This window comes from Pelodiscus sinensis, chromosome 1 (assembly GCF_049634645.1).
Source record: "Pelodiscus sinensis isolate JC-2024 chromosome 1, ASM4963464v1, whole genome shotgun sequence".
NCBI classification, from domain to species: Eukaryota; Metazoa; Chordata; order Testudines; family Trionychidae; genus Pelodiscus; species Pelodiscus sinensis.
In genome coordinates this window covers 116,786,312-116,807,829 of record NC_134711.1, presented here as the reverse complement: position 1 = coordinate 116,807,829, position 21,518 = coordinate 116,786,312, and the positions used below count along the sequence as shown (strand labels likewise).

At 40.1% G+C, this 21,518-nt stretch overlaps 1 protein-coding gene across 12 annotated transcripts in view; it reads right to left on the bottom strand.

Moving 5' to 3' along the window:
- Positions 1-21,518, bottom strand: part of SOX5 (SRY-box transcription factor 5) — an 897,303-nt gene that overhangs the window by 325,149 nt on the left and 550,636 nt on the right. For 9 of the 12 annotated variants that reach the window (XM_075898182.1, XM_075898188.1, XM_075898174.1 and 6 more), the window contains one exon: positions 17,015-17,246. In XM_075898182.1, coding sequence (XP_075754297.1) covers positions 17,015-17,245 — 231 coding nt within the window. In that variant the 5' untranslated portion in view covers position 17,246. The remainder of the gene's footprint in view (positions 1-17,014; positions 17,247-21,518) is intronic. The other 3 variants (XM_075898192.1, XM_075898209.1, XM_075898199.1) reach the window with 1 other exon arrangement.

Genomic DNA, 21,518 nt, shown 5'->3' with positions numbered 1-21,518 from the left:
GAACCACAGGTCTTTTTCCATCTCAGATTTCGACAATTCCATGATTTTTCTTTCCAACAAGTGAACTTGGCAATGGCTGCATACAACTGGCTGAATACTAATTAACCAATAGGACATACAGCTATAAAGGCATAATTTTCAGCATGTGACTATCCCTAACGCAACCCCAGGCACTCTGACCAAAGCATCCTATCTCACTCAATCAAATATGATAAAATTAATACTTTGCTCTTGTAAGACACCTACAAACTGAGAATCCCAAAGCACTTCAAAACACTCTCTCAATAGCATGCCCTAGGCCACACCGACTATATACAAAAAGTATATTAAAAGACAAGAGCCCTCTTTCTATTGACTTCAGTGGGCTTTGCATCAGTTACATAATAGAGCCAACGAACAGCAAGTAACAAGCAAGAAACAGAAACAGAAAACCTGGTCTAAATACCAGCTGACATTCTCTCTCTCATCATGATAGTCCACTGAACAATATAGGAAGATGGGAGGTCTCTGCATATCCCTGCATTTTCCTCTAGAACAATGGCAGATCAACGTAATGGGCATTCCCTGGCCCTCCACCTTTCTCAGATAAATGTTTTGTTCTAATATACAACAGTCTAATACAGTTGTCCAAGTAAGCTTCAAAACAAACCTCATCCTTCAATAAGTAACAAGGGGCCAGACAACCCTCAGTCTCTGTAAATCATTGTAGCTCTGCCACGGATACCTATGCCAATTTATCAGTAGAGGTGGTGATGGAAAAGAAAGACATTCTCACTCCTAAATAAATTCAAGTTTAGGAAAAAATACAAGAACGATAAAGGGTTAAAATAAACAGAGAATGTTACCAAATACCAGTTTACTGAGAGGACCTGTCTTTTTTTTAGAAAGTTGTCCAAACAACAGTTTAATATTCTACACCAAAGTGGCTATTAATCAAACAACAAAGGCTCAATTAACACATAGCTGCTGTCACCTGGATGTTAAAAGCCTTTTTTTTTTTACCCCTTCTTTCTCTCTCTCTCTTTTCTTTTATGCTACATCCTAACCCAAATGTGCTGCAGGGCTGTGAGGAATGGGGATGGGAGGTGGTGAGTATTTGGGGTGGGGGGATGGAGAGAGAGAGAGAGAGAGAGAGTCCTAAATACCATCTCTCCTCTAGGCAGCAATTTCCACAGATGAAGAGGTCACCACTGTTTAACAGTGTGCTGCCACGTTAATTTAGTATGACAAGATAAAGCAGTAATCTCTGCTCGAAGAGGCTGTAAACCGCCTGCTATCCAGGGACATGCTCGAGTCGATTTGCACTGTATATCACTTTATACAATTGCCGTGACAAAGCCCCCTGAGTTCTCTCATGTAAATCTCTCTCTCTCTCCCTCTCAACTTCACTGCCAGTCAGACAGCATCGGATCTGCGGTAAGCTATGCAAACTTAATGTCTTACGCATGCCAATGAACCCAAAAGCCCCCTCCCTCCCAAGAAAAGATGTTTAGGACTTTGATAATCCATTGATCCCACTTCCATATCGGCTTGTATTTTTCAATCTGTCGTGTTAAGTTGTCAGAGGGGGCGATTAAACCGATGTTTCATGTTCTGAGATTTGCGTTCCGAGGAATGATAGTTTTCAAAGCCTTTCTTGCTAGGTTCTGTTTAAAGATTATCCCTAAGAAAGCTGATGTGAATATTATTACTGGCATAAACCTGGTAATAAAACCATAAAGTGTTTTAGGTAAAGACATTTTAGAGATATTCAGGGTTATAAACATAAGAGTTTAAAGCTGGATAGAATTTGGAGGTTGGTTGGGTTTTTTTTTTAAACCCTGTCAGCTGTGAAGTTGTCTCTGCATAAAGCAAAAACACCATATGTAAAAAAGGAGAAAATTCCTCATGTTTCTATCTATGTAAAATAAATATAATGATAGTATTACTGGAGAGGGCATAAGAGAACACTGAACAGTGTATTCATAATGAAATCAAAAGAACAGAGAGCATGTAATCGTCATCAGGAAGCAACAAATTCAAAGTAAAGTAACAAATACTTAAATTAAAATAGATAAGAAAATCCCACTTCTCCAGCCATGTAACAGCTAACAAATTCAGGTATCTTGGTCAGCTGTGCTGACTTATATTGCAAATCTTATGTGCCATTTTGCATTTCTAGAGCATGTACATTTTAGAATATATCTCGTCTCTCCTTCACATCTTATTTGTTTTGCTGCAGGCATGATACAATTTACAACAAAATGTGTCAAAAAGGTGAGCTATTATAAAACTGTATAGAGCTATAAGATAAAACAGTGCAGACACACACTCTGGATTAAACACAGCTCAGGAAGTAAACTAGACTTAAGACAGTGGCACAGCTGACAAGTTGTTGTGATAAGGCTGACAGCTATCAAAATTCCATGACTAGTACACTTCTCAATCTATTTAGCTACCTACGGCATTAGAATTTCACCGTTACATACTACAAAGATAACTGGTAAAATGAGATCAATTTTTGAAATCAGCATGATGTAAATACAGTGTATTGTCATTACAGGATTCAATTTTAAAAGAAAGCCTGACATTCATTAAGACCTCTCTGTATAAGCAAGTCACATGCCTAACTTAAGTACATGATCAGCTTCAGATTCTACTGGTTTGAGACATTCCCTATTCTTAAAATGTGGAAGATCACTGGAACCAGTCAAAACTCTCAAAAGGAATAAAGAAAAACTTTTCAAAGTGTGATTGCTGTAAGTCATGAGAGGGTATTGCTGATCTCTCATTTATGCTACCAATAATAATACGAACTCCAAATTGCATATCTGAGTGTAAAATTTGCAACATGAACTTTATATTGTTGTTAGCTAGGTAAATAATTTAAAATTTGCTTTGACTGAATATCCAGTATTAAAATTCTCTTTCTGTGGACATCCCTAGACTTATTACAGCTGATTTGTGAGAATGTTCATTGAGAAAAATACATGATGATCTCAGAGTCAAGGGAATTCATCTACAAAATATGAGGGACTATTTTCATAAAAACGAATGCAGTATTAAGTCTAGGTCTACTTTGTCCTTACAACATAATACCAGATACTCAAGAATCTACAAGTCTCTAGCTGCTTTAGAAACATTAATTAAAGCTTGCTATACTGTATACAATTGCCATTTTACAGATGGGTAAGCTGAGGCCCTGAAAAGGGGAAAAAGCCAGAAAAAAGTCCAAAATCTCAACTCCTGGCTTTATATCCTAGATTATGATTGACTCCTTGAAAAATGGCATCTTTTGGTTGATATTATAAAATAGCATTTGTATACAGTACTATAGCTGCTCATTGTGCTTCATACAGCAGATGAAGACATATGTCCTGAACACACCCTGGAAAGTGTAAAGTCAGAAAGTGAATTCACTGGGAGTATGTCTATACTGAACACTTATTTTGAAATAAGCTATTGCGAAATAGTTATTCTGAAATCGCTTATTTTGAAACAGCACGTCTTCACTGAAGGGAAGCCTCAAAATCAGTCTGATGCAAGCTCCCCTAATATGGATGTGCTATCTCAATATAGAGCCCCAAGAGGCACTGGGGAAGAATAACTTAGAATGGCCCTGGTGAGAGACTATTTCAAAATAGCAACAGTGGAGCATCCACACATGCCCTATTTTGAAATAGCTATTTCAGAATAGGCATGATTCCTCATGGAATGAGGTTTACAGAAGTCAGAATAAGCCATCCATTATTTCAAAATTATTTCAAAATAACACGATTGCTGTATAGATGCTCGCACTGTTATTTCAAAATAACGCTAGTTATCTCAAAATAATGGTGCAGTATGGATGCACCCTGAGGCTTCACCACAAGCTGCATGATAAGAGATACAATCTCTACTCCAAAAAAGTATTGTGTCCACTGACTACAGGAAGGCATTCACAAATAACATGTTTTCTGAAGCGTTTAAATGGGCTCCATTTAGTTGTGCTTGCTAACATATATAATCCTGAAAATTATAGAGGACAAAGTTTAGCAACTTTGGTTCAATAATTAAAAGATTCATAAACTTAAAATTTCATTTCTTACACTCCAAGTGTAAAGTGTGACCAAAACCCAACATTGTACTTGCAATACTGTCAAAGGCAGAATGATGACTGAGTATAAATTCACAGTTCAAGAATTAATGTAAGTTCCTATTGGGATCTTGGAAGTGGATGGGCGTAAGCCTTCCCATAGTTAAAGGAATCTTCTTCTGCCTATGGGGAAGATCCACAGAACACTGGAAACCAAATAACTATAGAGGGACAAATATAAAGAAAAACAAGAGCAGGCTTTGGAGGTCAAAGGGATAAAACAAGGGAACAGGAAGGGGACACAGAGCAGAGAGCCCCAGACAACACCCACTGCTCCTCAAAAGCATCAAAGGAGCCAGCTGACGCCACCCAGAAGAACTATGCCCAGATATGTGAATAGATGCCAGAATGGAAATAGCCCCCCCCCCCCGTCTCAAAGAATGAATAAATGATGCAGGTATGTGGGAATTCACAGACACTCCATCTAAAAAGTTAAAGAAAACAGCACAAACCTCTCTATGTGTGAAACTTTATCTGAGAGGTAACAAGTCCAACCCAAGCACTTAGAAACTCAGGCGAGTTGATGATTCTGCACTCTGAGGTGAAGAACACTTGATGTTTCCAGTATAATGGAGATACATTTTCAAAAATTGTATTTATTTACAATAGCACTGATGATGCATGACAGGGTACTGAGGAGCCACATGCTTTCCCAAATACCATGGGTGGGAGGGGCAAAGGGCCAGAGCCTGTGGGACACTTGGAGGGCTAGTGGGGACGGGGCCTGTGCTTGAAGCAGGGGTCAGGCTCCCTGCACTCACTGGTGGCGTCAGGGGAAAGTGAAGCTGCTGGCTACAGTCTAATTGCCAAGTATAATTAGAAGGCACGGCCAGACCGTCCCTGGATGCTTTGACTGGATGCAGAGGGAGCACACAGCTCTTATACTCAACCTCGTATGCAATCAGCAGGCATCTCACTTCACTTGCCCTTGCTTTACATGTATGTCATTTTAGCATTACCGGACAGAAACCAGTGTAGCCTGGCAACCCTGTGAATAGGCAATAGTAAACAAAATGTCTCGAGGGCCACACATAGAATGCTGATGTGGCCTGCCAGTAACAGGCTGCCCACCACTGACCTGAGGCTATGTATATATGAATTCAGAGTTCTGCAATAATAAAAGAGAGACACTCTTAGCACCCCTCAAATACATTACAAAACACAAACAAACTAAACATCAGTTTATACCTCCAAAGCAACCAGACCGGAACCCCACATGTAAAATTCCCCTCCTACATGCCCATCTAAACTTCCTCAAACCTTCCCCTCTGCTACAGCCCATGCAAAAGGATGCATCTTTACAGCATGCATGAAGATGAATAGACCAGAGGTGCTTGTTTCTGGGGTGGAAGCCCACCACAAAGAATGCTTTACCTTCTAAACAGACATTAACGCCTCTGCTGACTGCAACTGAGAAAGTTAGGAATGAGGAAAGCGGTGGCTTCTCAAGTAAGGTGGTCACCTGGGGCTTCATAGGTGAAAAAAACCATGACCTAAAGTTCACGTGGAACCCGACAGGCAGCCAGGGCAGGTCAACAGGTATTGCCAACTGGCTAATCACACAACCCAAACACTGTGGCTGCACACCTAACCCATTCCATCCTCAAGATCCTGCTCCACTCACTCTATCCCTCCTCTCTCCGTCACTGGCTCTCTTCCATCCTTTCTCACTGTCACCAGGCTGGAGTAGAAGATGAGGGTAGGGGGAGCAGGCCCTAGGCTGGGGCCAAGGGCTTGAGAGTGTGTGAGGGGACTCCAGGCTGAGTCTGAGGCAGGGAGTTGAGGTTCAGGAGGGGGTTCAGGGCCTGGGAGTTTGGGTGCAGGAGGAGACTCAGGGCAGGGGGCAAGTGATTGGGATGTAGAAGAGGATGAGAGGGGTGCCAGCTCTGGAATGGAGTTTGAGTCCAAGAGGAGGCTCAGGGCTGGGACACAGATTTCTGGTTCGGGAGGGGGGTGAGAGGGTGAGCTTTGGCTGGGCAGTGCTTACCTTGGGCAGTAATACAGCAGAGCTAAGGTAGGATCCCTGCCTATCCTAGCCCTGAGCCACTCCTGGAAGCAGACAACATGCCCCTGTAGCCCATGGTGGGGGTTTCAGTGGGTCTCTTCACACTGCCTCTACCTACAGGCACTGCCTCTGCAGTTCCCTCTGGCTATGTCTAGACTGCACGCCTTTTTCGACAAAGCCTCTAGAGTACAATCAGTATGGTTGACAAAGCAAGCTGCTTTTTCGAAAGAGTCAGACGCTCTCTTTCGAAAAAGCACAGTTTGCATGCAGTAGCGCCTTCTTTTGAAAGAACACTTTTGAAAAAAGGCGTTATTCCTCGTAAAATGAGGTTTACCACTGTCGACAAAACTGCTGCGTTCTGTCAACTTACTGTCGACAGAACGTGGCGGTAGTGTAGACGCAGGTATAGTTTGTCGACAAAAGTTGGCTTTTGTCGACAAAACCCTGTAATCTAGACACACCCATTGATTTCAATTCCCAGTCTATAGGAGCTGTGGAGCCAGCACTGGAGGCAGGGGCACAGACCTCCCCAGCCCTCCCAGGACCTGCAGGGACATGCCAGCTATCTCTCAGGGTGTGTCTAGACTACAGAGTTTTGTCGACAAAAGTGGACTTTTGTCGACAAAACTATACCTGCGTCTACACTACCGCTGAGTTCTGTCGACATAACGTCGACAGAACTCAGCAGTTTTGTCGACGCTGGTAAACCTCATTTTACGAGGCATAACGTCTTCTGTCGACAGAGTTCTGTCGACAGAAGGTGTTATTGCATGTAAGGTTGTGTCTAGACTACAGGGTTTTGTCGACAAAGAAGCTTGCTTTGTCGACAGAACTGAATGTAGTCTAGATGCTCTTTGTCGACAGAAGCTTTGTCGACAAAACCCTGTAGTCTAGACGTACCCTCAGAGTGGTGCAGGGCTATGCCGCTGGATTTTTTAGAAGCCTAAAAATCTCCGAGTTTGGCTTCAGCAGCCTCAGGAAGATGGAGCCTGATTCTAGGAGACTCCCAGTCATTGAACACAGGTTTGGTGTGTTGCGACTCTGAAGCAATGTTTAACCGAGGCAGCCTACTACATTGTGGAACAGCTCGCATTTCTGGGTCTAGTTGGTGTGTAGCACTGGGCAGAGTACGGTGCAGGAATCCATTCCTGAACTGTCAGAGGATTTTGTCCTCTCTGTAATATCCCTATCATTTCATGTTTTCAAAGATCCAAAGAGGTCTACAAAGAGCTCTAGAGGAGTCATTCACCAAGGCGACACATTAAATAAGTCCCCATGCCAGCATAAGGGTCCATGCAAGTAGATCTTTTTGCAGCACCAGGACCTTAACATTTCAGGGGAAGGAATTTTGCTGTCCTTCATGCACCTTCTATCATGCTCAAAGTGTGTTAAATAATGAAAATGGCACGATGTAAAACTTTTACTGGTACTTGTTTAGAATAATCTGTATACAATCTTGTTGTTTCTTCAATTCAGACTGTGGCCGATAAACAGTTAATCTTGTTTTAGAGCCATCTTGTCCTGAGGCTGGCTTGAATTTTCAAAGCATAAAGAATGGATGTTGAAGTAAACACTACTTTCACAGATAATGATAGCATTGTTTATGGCACTGTGGCAAAGTCATCCTTGGATAAATTAGGCACAAACTCTAGTCAGTTATGTCCAATTGCTTTATCTTGTGATGTTAACTTCACAAGATTCATTGAGGTTGCTGTGCTTACACAACAGAGAAGATGCCGGTCTGCTCACATGTACTGCATTTAAACGGTAATTAGGAACCACACACTTCACGTCTTTATAATAAAGCTGGACAACAAATACAGGCTAATCAGCTTAGGTAAACCTGAGGGTGACACCAATCCAAAATTTTGCAGGATCATTTTTACTTGACAGAGGAGGTTTGGTGTTCTTCACATTTAACTAAAAATACTTTTTTTAGAGCTGGTCCAATGGCGCAGCAGTATGGCATTTTTTTCTATTGGGAGATGGTTCACATGTCTTCAGGATTAACTGGCCTAAGACAGGAATGCACACTCAGACATGCACATGTTGGAATTTTGAGTCTGTATTTTGCCAGAGGCCCTTCTTCTGCCATGATAGTTGTATAAAATTGTATAAACCATTTAATCTAAGAATATGATGGAGAGGAAATTGACATTTTACTGATAAACCTAAGACAAAAGGAAGTAGTTAGTTCAGAGGGGGAATAAAAAAACATGGTTGGATGATATGATGGTTAAACTGCCAGCAGTTGCCTAGAGCCATATCTGTATTAATACTCTCACCATTACCACCACCTCTGGCGCTGCAAGTATTAGCAAAGGGAGGAACATTTAGAAAAATAGATATCTAGGGTAGACAGAGTCTAAGGAAGGCTAATTTGTAGAACTCGGGAAAAAGTTTTTAAAGGGAGCAGGACGAGAAAAGCAAAATAAAGCAAAATAAAGCAGAAATGCAGAAAAGCCCCCGCTGTCGGCAGAACCGCAGCTACACTTTACTTTCACTTTCTTCAGTGAGCCTGATCGGCACAGCGTCGGAACGTGAGCATGCAAATGAGGCACGGGATATTTAAATCCCGGGCTCATTTGCACTTCCAGAGTGCTTGATTTGCATCCCTCTGTTGGCAGAGGGATGCAGTCTAGACACAGCCTTAGGGGACTCAGCTAGCTGTTAAAGAGAAGAAATGGCACAACAGAACCTTGCAGAACCACACAGGTGATGGATTTGGGTAACAGGAGGTGTTGTTCATAGTCATTCTCAGGCTTCCAGTGGAAAAGAAACGGTTGGACCCATTATAGTGCAATGCCATCTACTTCAGCGGTGTCATAAACCTAGGTCAGCAACAACCTTATGGTTACTGAGTTATAGCTCCTAATCCATTGCCATGAAAAGATTATCTGTCAGTGCCCCAAGGGCTTTCTCCATGCCCAGGTATGACCCTTTAGCTTACCATCAGATTTCATGTGTTGCTGAAGCTTGGCTGCCCTCGCAGTCTCAATGAGTTTGCCAAGGCATGGAGAGTTCAACGTAGGACATTAATTTGAAATGTTTTTGGCCTTCAGGGTTGGGTTTTTGACAGTTGGAAGGGCTGCTGCTCCTTTCCCTGAGAAGGTTGAAAGGTTCATTTCGCTGAAGGTGTTAATAATTGCAGTTAGTAGAATGCCTAATTATTCTCCATTTGCTTTCCCTGTTCAGGGAAGAGACAGATCTGTTTCACAGATGGTGGCTCAGCTATTCATGTAGCATGTCTGTACCTAGTTCAGGTCTGTACATTTTTCAGCTGTATGAATGAATCAGGTGTCTGCTAGTATTTATGTGAGAAGTTAAAATGAAGGCTTTTTCTAATATTAAGTCACTGAATTGAAGGGTAGGTGTGGCTACAATTGCAAACAATGGATACCCATGAGTTCCCACTGCTTCTATAAAACAAAGGTGTTTACTTTTCAGGTGATTATTTTCTGCTTAACTGATTTCAAATGGCTCTATTTAAAAACACATGTTCCACACTAAGGCTATTTCTATAGTATGGACACTACAGGGGCACAGCAGTTACAACTGCAGCTGCATCGCTGTAAGCTCTCCTGTGCAGCTGCTCTATGCCGGCAGGCAAGAGTTCTCCCACCAGCAAAATTAAGCCGCCCCCGAGTGGCAGCAGCTATGCTGGCAGGAGAGCATTTCCCACCCATCCAGTGCTGTCCAAGTTGATGCTTCTGTCAGTAAAATTTTGTTGGTGGGGGGCAGAGGAGGAGATTTTTTTTCCCCCACACCTCTGACGGACCAAAGTTTTGCCAACAAAAAGGCTAGTGTAGACAACCTAAGATGTTCCTCAACACCAACCTGCCATTCCCCCAAACATACAAACACATGCCACACAGCCCTCTCTGATTTTGTAGCCATAAAAAGAGAGGTCACCCCTCTGCACAAATTTCAGAGAATTTACAAATATCAAGGTTGGATTCAGCTACTTATATTTACCATTGTATGTACACTTCTAGCCCTTTTGTTTCAAAGTTATCCTGGGAATTTTGTTTATAGTGATTTCCCTCCATAATCAGGAATTGTCCTCTAGAGACCCAGACAAGCATTTTAACGCCTAATCAAACCATAGCCATAAGTCCCTTGCTTTGGAAATGGGGTCAGTTCACAGTGGTTGGTGAGAAGTTGCTTCCTTCACTGGCTGACACCACTGGAACACCTCAGATTTCAACCTGACTGCCTCTCAGCCAATTGTTTTTGCTAGGATAGTACATCTGTGACACAATTTATGTGGCCACTGTCCAGAGAGGCAATATGGCCTGGTGGACTAAGCACAAGGCTGAAAGCAAGGGATTCCTATGTGACAAAACTGCCTCTGAATCCCTCTGTGGCCTCAATTTCTGCCTTTGTTGACCCATGTGAAAAACTAAGATACTGTATCTGGTTCACCTTCCTTCTCATATAGGTTTTGTGATAATTAATTCATTGGCATTTGTAAAGCACTCTACATGTGCAAATAGATCTTATGTATAGCAATACAAGGAGCATGAATGAAGAGAAACAGAGGAATACAGCTTTAACAGAGGACAGACAAAGGCTAGTAAATTAAATACAGTGGCAATACTCTGTGTGCTGTACATACCAAGTGCACCTAACCTCCCCAACTTCCATCACTATTGGTCCCTCTGGATTAAATGGAATTGTCTAGGACAAGGACTGTACTGTGTAACTTCACAAGTCACATGATCAGTCCTAACTGATTCTTCTTCACATGTCCTCATTTCTGAAAGCCTAGATATAGTTCTCTGAAACAATGCAAATGTAAAGATCGAAAAGATACAAACCTAGAATTATATCTATGGAAACAGCTTTCATTTGCTACTTTGCAATGACATTTATAATGCAATGTTTGTAACAGTGTATTTTCGTGCTATGATAAATATCAATTTATCATAAAAAGAGTAAGGAGAAAAGAAAAAAAAAACCATAAAACAACCTCCCTCCCCTAGACAGATGCAAACTCATTGCCATTTTTGTTTTGTTTTAATTGAACTAGGATTGTTTACATAAACTTGTCCAGTTCTTACAGAAACAGTTTATATATTAAACTGTGAAAGTAGGAGGAGCAAGAGATAGAGACAGAGAGTGTAATAATGCTATCTACTAACAATTTTATACTGCCACATTGCACATATAGCTTTTAAGCTAGCTTTATCTGAATCTTTGTGAAGCTGTTCTCTGTGCTATTAAATTGAGTACATTCCACGTTGTTCAAAAGTAATTACACTTTTGTCTAGAGTGTAGGAGACTGCTCTCCCCAAACAATGAAATTCTCATTATTAGAGCAGGCACAATGACTGCACTGGTGTTCACAACACTGTGCATTGTACCATCACAATAACTTATCCTAAGCTTGGAAAGGTACATTGGAAATTTAAATTTTTCTAAAAGTAACGTATAAAAACTATTTTCCACAGTATAATTAGGGTCTTATTTTGACTTTTTTAAAAGCTATACACATACATCTTTCCATCCTCCACACAACTTCTGAGTAGCAGCTGCAGTGCACTGGCTGCACATTGTTTTGGCCCAAGAACATTAAAAAAAAGTGTGTATAACCACTGATCTATTGGCAAAGTGTAGGTCAAGATGTATGCACAAAGGCAAAATATGAGTCTCTTTTTTTTGAACAAGTAATATAGCCTTCTTAATATCAACCAAGTGTCTCAAAATACTTTCCAATATATGCAGGAAATTACTTTCTGCACTGAACACAGTTACTTCTAGGGTCAGACACTGAAGGTATGTAACAATGCACAGCAACATTTCAGGCCAAAAACTGAAGGACAGGATTGGATCCAACTGAAACTGAGGAGGTGATGTAGACTGGCAAACGTAGTTACCCAAGTGAAATACGACTAGGACAATGGCCCAAACACATCTGATCTTTCCGAAAGGATCTTTTAACATCAAGAGGTCAAAACTCTTGATTTTACATCTCATCTAATTTTTTAACAGTATTCTGCCATCAAGACATAGTCTTTGACCTTCTAGAGAATAATCATCAATATGTCTACAGTACAGTAGCTCCATTATTATGCTCTGAATCCTTCCACTTCTTATGTGTAGCTCCTGTGGTCACTGCTGATGCCCATTACTACTCTTTGTAGATGGCAAAGCTACATTGTAAATATGCACATGACAACTGTAAGGCAGATCAATTATAATTAAATAAAAAATCCCAGAACTTTTTGTCAGAGAAGGGCCAAATGATTCCAGTTATATTAAGGTACTCCAGCTTTGAAAAGGGGAGGCCTACAAAAGAGACAGAAATGCACAATTTAATTCTGCAATGCATTTCAAAATTAGTTCTAGGTTTACTATTAACTTTCTAAAGAGGGCCTCTATATCTTTTGCCTCTATACAAAACAAAGAGCCAATCTTGTAATTTCTTTTCTTGAGTGTTTGGCTTGGATTCTGACAGTTTACCCTTTTTCAAGAGCATGGATCAAACTTTTCATATTTAGAATTATCTATTTCCTTCTTTTTCCCTTAGCATCCACTCATCTCAGTTCTTGGCTGCAGTTACTTTAATTGGAAAAAATGTGTTTGGGTTTTCTTTTTCAAACCACTATAATCTTTTGTCATTTTCTCTTGGATCGTCCTAATCTGGCTTGGATAAAAATGTCTGGCAGATGGAGGAATACACAGCTAGTTTCTTCCTCAAACAGGAAGAATTTTGAGGTGGTTTTGCATACTTTTCAGAAAAAAGCCTTTCTTTGGTTTATGTCCTGCTTCTTAGGCTATGTCTAGACTGCAAGCCTCTTTCGAAAGAGGCTCTTTTGAAAGATACCTTCGAAAGAGCCTCTTTCGAAAGAGAGCGTCTAGACTGCACATTGAACTTTCGAAAGAGCGGCTTGCTTTTTCGAAAGAAAGCATCCAGTGAGTCTGGATGCTCTCTTTCGAAGAAGCCCTATTTACATTGAAGAACGCCTTCTTTCGAAAGAGGAACTTTCAAAAGAAGGCGTTCTTCCTCGTGAAATGAGGTTTACCGCCATCGAAAGAAAAGCCACGTTCTTTCGATTTAATTTCGAAAGAACGCGGCTGCAGTCTAGACGCAGGTGAGGTTTTTTCGAAAAAAGGCTACTTTTTTCGAAAAAACCCCTGAGTCTGGACACAGCCTTAGATGTACTGGAAGATATGGAGATGAAGGTCTACAACTCCTCTGAAGATCTGTCTGAGTCTAGAGAACTCCCTCCTTCTCTGGAGTTGTACCTTCCTGTCCTATGGACCTATGTCTCTGCATTGAAATTCAGATAAGGGAGTTTCCAGGACCTGGGCTAAGGTAACAGAGTTTGCTCTTGCTCAGAAAAGTAAATCCCAGTCAACTTCATGCTGTTCAAGATGGCTTAGCTGTGGCTTTACTTTTGCTGGTTTTGCCTCCTAAGCTACAAGCAGGTTGTAGGCCCAATGTAAAAGACTTGGGGACATTCTGATGCCAAAATACCTATTTTCTTCAGAATCATTCTTCAGAATTTCTGAATATCTTCCGTGAGACACCACTGAAAGACTAAGCAGACAGCACACAATTTGTTCAAGAGAGGTGCAATGAGGTGGGAGAGTCTTACGACATGGGCTTAAGATTGCTTAGATATTTGCCCAATGATGGTCTGGTTTTGACTTTTAATTAGACTTAGCAGAATTTGATTTGTATTTAATTCTGTCAGATAATCTCAGTTTATTTTTAAGCATTTTTTATTTTTACAGATTTAAATTTTCCATAGTTGCACAGGATTATGGAGGGGGAAGAGGTAGATTAGACAATAATTATTTAATAACAGACGTTGAGATTCAAAATGTGAAAGCTTTATAAACTGTCAACATCACGTATCAAATTATACCAAGCAAACATCTTTAAATCAAACTCCAATAAGTTCCCGTGCAGCTTTCCTTACTTTACCACTTGGTAAATTCTGATAATCATCAATGGAAATATTTTGTCATTGATTTGTGTGTGTATGATGAGAGTGACATTTACTGATAAAAACGGAATCCTTCCAAGCCTACCTATAATATACTGGAGATATCCTAAAAGATATATCCTGTGAAGACCAGCATATAGCTGGAAAATGAGACTGCCAGGATTACTAGCAGAATCAGTGAGTGTAGTATAAAAGCTGTTAAGGAGAGCAGGGCTGCTAGTGGTCTCCTGATAAAACAGCACTGGACTATACTGTATCTGTGTGCACACTTGGATTTACTTCTCAGAGACAGTACCAAATCACATAGGAACAGTTCAAGCAGTGAAAACATGACCAAGGCTCTATGGGGATGGATCTAGTAAGTGCTGATCACACAAGTTAAACCCACCTACAAGTTGTCAGAGCTCTGTGCTCATGCTTATTCTCTGCAGGATATTAAAAGTGGGAGGGAGAGACACAGGGAGGGGGAGAAAAGGGATCCAATTATACCTCTGTTGCTTATTTGCTCTGATCACTTCACGCCCTCACCTACTTGGAAGGCTATTTTTTTTCAAGATGCTGTTTATTTCAGCTGGGAGATTACAAAGATGTCATGTATTGGACATAAACTAGAACTTCTTTCCCATGTCAGGATAAAAACCAATCCCTTGTCCCCATTCACACAAGTGAAAATCAAGTGCTTCAAATGCACACACCATCAATACATTCTGTACAACAGAACTGTCTGAAATGGGCAGTATATAAGTATTATTAGAAAATAAAGTACATAGTTTTGGTGCTCAATTAAGGCCAATGTCAAGCAGGAAGTCACAACAGATGACCCTCCTAACCTCAGAAATCAAATCTATGACCAAATAAGAGCACAAGTCAGTTAAACTATAGATGAATGTTTCAGCAATGTCCAGATAGAATACACTTGCTGGGCTCCTTAGAGGCCAAGGTACATTTATTCATTTAGGGTACGTCTACACTAGCCCCCTAGTTCGAACTAAGGAGGCTAATGAAAGCGACCGAAATTGCAAATGAAGCGCGGGATTTAAATATCAATCTTGTATAGCACCTCAGCCCAGGATAGATGCTTTCTCAAATATTTAAGAGTTATACCTCAGGTTTAACTGTTAATTTGAACTAAGGGGTTTATCTCGGAATTGCGCTTCTCTGCTGCGGGCAGACACAGCAGTTATTCCGGGCTAGTCAGTTTCCAAATGGCAACCACTAATGAAGTGCGGGATATTTAAATCCTGTGCTTCATTTGCAATTTTGGTCGCCCTTGTTAGCCTCCATAGTTCGAACTAGGGGGCTGGTATAGACGTACCCTTAGTACTTGTTTCTCTACTATTGAAGTCTATGGAAGGTATGACTCTGAATTCAGTGTCAGCAGAAAATATTTGAGAAAGCATCTATCCTGGGGTGAGGTGCTATACAAAATTGAAAAACAAACCCATAAAGCCAGAGTATTTTAAAGACAAAGGCTCTCACACCAGGCCAAAGTACACAGTAGTATTATAGTACAGTCCAATGTACCTTTGACTTTAATAGCTCATTAAGGAATAACATCTGCACAGCACGTGTGGTGGAGGATCAGAAGAAACAAGTTAAAAAAGCATAATAGCATCCCTGAGCAATTTTCCCCACAAGGCTGTTCTTCAATTTTAAGTTACAAGACAGCAATACAAAATTAAATGGAGGAAAAAAAGGAAGAGAGATAAGCAAGGTTCCTCTCTGCCCCTCCCCCCCCATCTAATAAAGCAGCTGTAGTGGGTAAACAGTCCCTTTTTCAAAAGGGCAGGGGAAGAGGGAAGAAATCCTAACACTTTTTAATGTATACCTTGTTTCACATCTCTTATGAGCTATAATAGCTTAAATAGAACTACAGAGTTGTTCCTGGCTTTTGTGATAATAAACTTGTACTTATTGTATCGTTAATTTTTAAAAAATCAGAATGTATACAGGACCAAAAGTTATCTTTATTTAAAGTAAAACTGCGTTAATTTAACCCCCCTGAAAACTGTGGACTAAAGCAAAGTTATTCGTATTTTCACAGGCAAATGCTGTGCAAACATCTTCCCAACATAGAACTCTGCCAATATATCTCATATCTGGATTTAAATACCACCATCATTTTCTATCTCTATTAAAATATGGAATACAATATTCTAAACTAATGGTCCAAACACTTTAGCTTACAATTAGTGAGACTGCAGTATCATAGTGGAACATGAGAGTGGGTTTTTTTCGTTTGTTTGTTTCTAAAACAAGCCCAGTTCTGGGTTTCCAATAAACTGCTAATTTTGGTGCATTGGATCAAAGTCTATGAGGTGGTTTAGTGAAGTGTACATATGGTTGCTAGAAAGAAACCAACATACTTGTAAGCTAAGTGAGGATTTGAACCATGGCCTCCTGATGTGGAAGGCTGTCAATAAGAAAATTAATACATTCATATATAAGTAATTAGAGTATGGAAGAAATACATCAACAGATCCAACTTCAACTTTTAAAAACAACAAAATCCAAGGTTATCCTTTTTTATCCTCTTATGCCTAAATGTTACATTGACCTCCATGTATGGGCTCTGTTCCATATGCTAGGCCAAATATTGCTACCACTAATCATGCTCTAAATCCAAAGTATCTCCTAGTAAACATATACTCTGGATTTCTATAATTAAGAAGAAAATGTAGTGCCCTCTGTGCTAAAATATCCAGACAAATGTTAGATGAGAAAAAGTGAAGTTTGATCTTTAACAGAATGATTTAACATTGGCAGTGGAGGTAGAAGGCAATCCAGCTAGGTCAAAACTTTCACATTATTGTAATATGTTCTGTACGTGTGACTATGAAGAGTATACTGTATAAAGGACAAATCTGGATGCCAAGCTATTGTAGGCGCACAAATCAAATAATGGGTGTAAGCACAATAGTCCATGAGCCAACCTACCATTGTGTTGTGCTGAGAAGTGGGAGTCCTATGGCCACAACTCTCTTGCGTCAACAGAGAAACTGGCTGAAATTCCTCAGAGTGAGGCTTGTTGGGAAAACTCACATGCAAGGGAAGGTGAAAGGCTGGGAGCCCGTCACTCTCCTCTTCTTCCACTTTCTGTCTGCTTGTCACCATGGCTACCTCTCCATCTGCTTCCCCATACGGAGAGGCTGGTCGCTTGGAAGACATCCTGGAAGGAACAAAAGAGGAGAAAATAATGAAACCTCCAAATAAATCCTTAATGCCGTCATTGTGTGGTTAGGGGCCATTGTAACAGAAATGCCTTTTTTGTGCTGGCAGAGAGCAGGAAACCATCCAAATACCACTGCAAAGCATACACAATCGGGAACAATGGCCAAGCAGGTAGCAACAGAACAGTGCTTGTTTGTTGTGAGAATAATACACTAATACAGCACACTCTTGTATTCCAGCTTCTTAAACATGAAAATTCACCTAAGAATGCTGTATAATGAAATACAAATCTTTTTAAAAATACCCCATCTAGTTTTACATTTTGCAAGAGCCTATAGAATATGGATCGTCTCCCAATGTAAACTATCATCAACTTGGCTTTTAAGGGACAATATTCTGTTTTGCTCTAATGATATCCAAGAAAGTAAAGTAAAATTAAAAAAAAAATCTCACTTTCAAGTTACAAATGTTGTGTTTATAAAACCACCTATCAAACTGAAGGATAAAATATAGTATTGTTGGAAGAAACTCATAAGCTTCAAAAGTCTGGCATTGATAAGCATTGAAACATTTGGATTCTTAAACTATCTACACTGCATGACATGAAAAAATTGGTTTCTAAACACTGAATGAAGAATCTCTGTCAAGATAACCTGTACTTCAGTTTACAATTGAATCAGAAGAACTGCAAGAGCAGAATATATGGAAAACACAGAAAAACCATACCCACACTTTCACTCAAAACTTGACTCATCCCCAAAATGTTCACAAAATAGTTGTTAAATCTCACACCCTTCTGCATCCCCTGTTTACAGAGGAAACCAGAAAAACTAAAATCTCATGAGAAAAACTATATTCATCATGGTATTTCCATCCAAACCAAGCAGTAATAAAAAAGCTCAAGAGAGAGCCCAATCCCATGAATTTTCCAACCTGGTTTTCAGAACAGTGTGTTCCAGATAAGTATCCAAACACTGGGGACTTACCCAAACCTTCTGAGGTTTGCCATCACTAATCAATTTACCACTGTTCTTGAAAACCAATGCGTGTGTGTGGCATAATAGGCCTGTGTTCTAACAAGCGGCATCTGTAGTAAGGAATGGAATCAAAAGCCAGAAAGAACGGATTTTAGAGCAGGAATCCATTCAGCCAGGATATAATCATGAGGGGAGGGCAGGGAGAGACAAATAAACCAGTTATATTACTAAGACCAATAATGAAAAATGGACATTCATGAGTAGAAAAGTGAACATTATTGTAAATAAAAGTTATATGGAGAAGCTGATCTGAACAGTAGAATAGAAGACTGCTGCTCTTCCAAAGTGTAGCAATTATGATTCTAATTACACCTATTTTTATACTTTCCAGTTAAGACCTGTTTCAAAAGCCCAGCAGCCTCTTGAACCACATGTTGGGCTGCTGTGATGTGAAGCATGTCCATACGATTTGGCACATTGAGTATGAAATGGTTCTTAGCAGCAGTCAACTGGGTTTCAAAACAAACAGCAACTTTAAACACTCTTTTGTTGGGACTTATTTTGCTTTTAATGATCTCATTTTGTGTTCTGCCTGCTAAGCCACGTTAGATTATATTAAGAAATCTCAGACCTCCCAAAACACCCCACCAGGACCTACACACTTACTTGCATGTTTCCAGTTCATCTGAACACTTTCTATTATGGAGAGAAACAGCATGCATTTTCTCTGAATGTTTGTCGTATTGCAACAGACTTTCACCTTATATAGTTCACATTAATTCTTATTTTCTAGACTCTCACATCTTCATGCATCCTCAGGATCATGTGCATACAGACAGTTTACTAGATAGACCCCTCCCCCCCGCTAACAATCCTGTTTTCTTGGCTAAGATACTTTAAGATCTTACGGTAATGTCTGAAGTCCCTGGAACCTAATTCTCCTGCAGCAGCATCCATGTGAGTTACTCATATTCCGCAGCAGAAGAGACATACACACCTATGTTTAAATTTCCAAAGGTGATTTTGACTGCCTGTTTTTGGTTTGAAATGCCTTAAAAAGACATTTTTTTAGAAAGTCTTTTGTCTGAATATCAGAGCCCTTTATGGTATTTCAAGTTGTCATCCAAAAATTGAGGCAGTCAGAACTTTTGAAAATGTAGGGCCTAAATTTTAATGTCATGGAAAAATACTGTCAGCTATTGTCAACATTTTCCATAGTGTTCTACATTGTGACCCTTTTATCCACAGTTAGGATCCTTTTTCTGAAATGAGGCCCTCTTCCACATACTCTGCTTCCATATAACCTAAGTTGTGTGAAAAACTTTTAATGGTGTTAACGCAGAATAAGTGCAAATAATGTTACACACTTCCACAGTGTAGTAGGGAGAGGGGAATCTGACTAGCATTTTTTTCCTTCTAATACCATCCTTGAATATATGGTTCACATTACAGTGCCGAATTAAGTTTACCAGGATTCATCCTCACCTCCTGCTGGCCACTGCTTCCAAAAGGAACAATGAAGTTCTTACAGAAAAATATAAAGAAAGGGAGGGGATTGGGAAGAGACAAGGGGACACATTCTTATTTATTTTTAATGCAGAATACTTTTTTTTCTTTTTTTTTGTCCACAACATCATGGGCCCAACTCTGTACCACAGTGCAAAGGAAAGAGAGCACAAGAAACTTTCTTCTACTTTGGCCATCGCCCTAGGATTGCCAGATAGTTTAACCAAAAATACCAAACATCCCCTCCCCCTCCCAATAAAAAAACACCGGGGGAGGGGGGGGGGAGAATTCTGTTGAGAGGAAAAAAAGGAGGTGGAGGCCAGTTGTTGAGGAAAAATATGACCCCAAGCAAAAAAATAAATAAATAAAATAAAGCAGCATTAAAACAGCATAGCCCCTTTAAGTGTATGCAGAGTCAGAATAGGGATAGGAATAGGAGAGGTTGAGCGCTAAGACCCAGGGAAGGCATTGATTCCTCTTGTTCAGGTCTTTTAGGCTTTTTGCCAGCAGCCATCTTGTTTTCTTGGTCAAGCCAGAAGGGAGCTTCCCTGTGGAACCAGGTAAGCAGGGGATCCGGGGGTGAATCCAGGGCCAGGGGCTGGGCCGGGTTGATGAGTGTGTCGTAGGATTGCCAGGAGTCTGGTATTTTCATCTCCTGGAAGGGAAAAAAAACCCAGAAAATACCCCCAGATATTTTAGATGTCTGGTATTTTCTGAAATTTTTTTAACGGATAGGAGGCAAAAATACCAGACTGTTCAGGTCAATACCGGACACCAGGCAACCCTAAATCACCTATAAGATCAGGTCACATTTGCAATAGCAACTATGCTAAGTGTCTGACAGAGAGCAAGGACTGCTCTCCTTCTGGTTTACTCACCCTAATGGAAGAACAACATACAAATGAGTAAGTGCACAGTCCTGCTTCCAGTCTTCACAAGAAACTATCTGCACCACTCTCAGGTTCACTCTCTATACACCTATCATGTGTGACCAGGGATTTCACGGTTGAATTGTGTCCAACTGGCAGCTGGGCTACGACCTGCCCTATTCTTGAATCAATATAAATCTGTTATGATTTGGCCCTGTAATATCATTACCACCACCCTTAGTATTTAATACCAATTCTGTACTATAGAATAGTATTTTCACTACATATATGTAGGAAATTCACACAAGTGACGACAAGACATTAAAATGACTCCAAACTGAAACCCCATCCTAAAGGACAAAGAATGTTAAAGGCTATAGCAGCAGAAAGCATCAAATTGTTGATAGATTCATGGGCAGAAAACAACATGATGTAAAATGAATTCCTTCACAGCTAATCTTTTCATTACTTCCTCAGCTTTATTAGTCCCTCTTACAAATTTTTAAAAACTCCCACCACTTTACATCTTTGAATTCTCTCTTTTTTTCCTCAGATTTTGAACATATTAATTTTCTTATTGGGCTACTTCTAGGTATTAAGTGAGAGTCCCGTATCTTGCACACAAGTAAAGTTGACCTCCAGTTATAAATAACAGTCAAAGAAAAATGTCTAAGTACATACTGTTATTGCTCAAAAACAGATTATCTTTTAGCGGGTCTATGCTTTTCCTTATTTTTTTTAAATTAGGTGTGGCAAAAAAAATACTTATATAACACAAAAATGCAAGCATCTTGGGCCAAACCCTCTCAGCTGAATAGATATTCTTCTCTAAGCTTTGGTTCTTGGTGTAAATTGTATGTTCATACAGAGAGCAAAAAAATAGACACAGTGCAGTTCAAGGCAGCTAAATAATATACC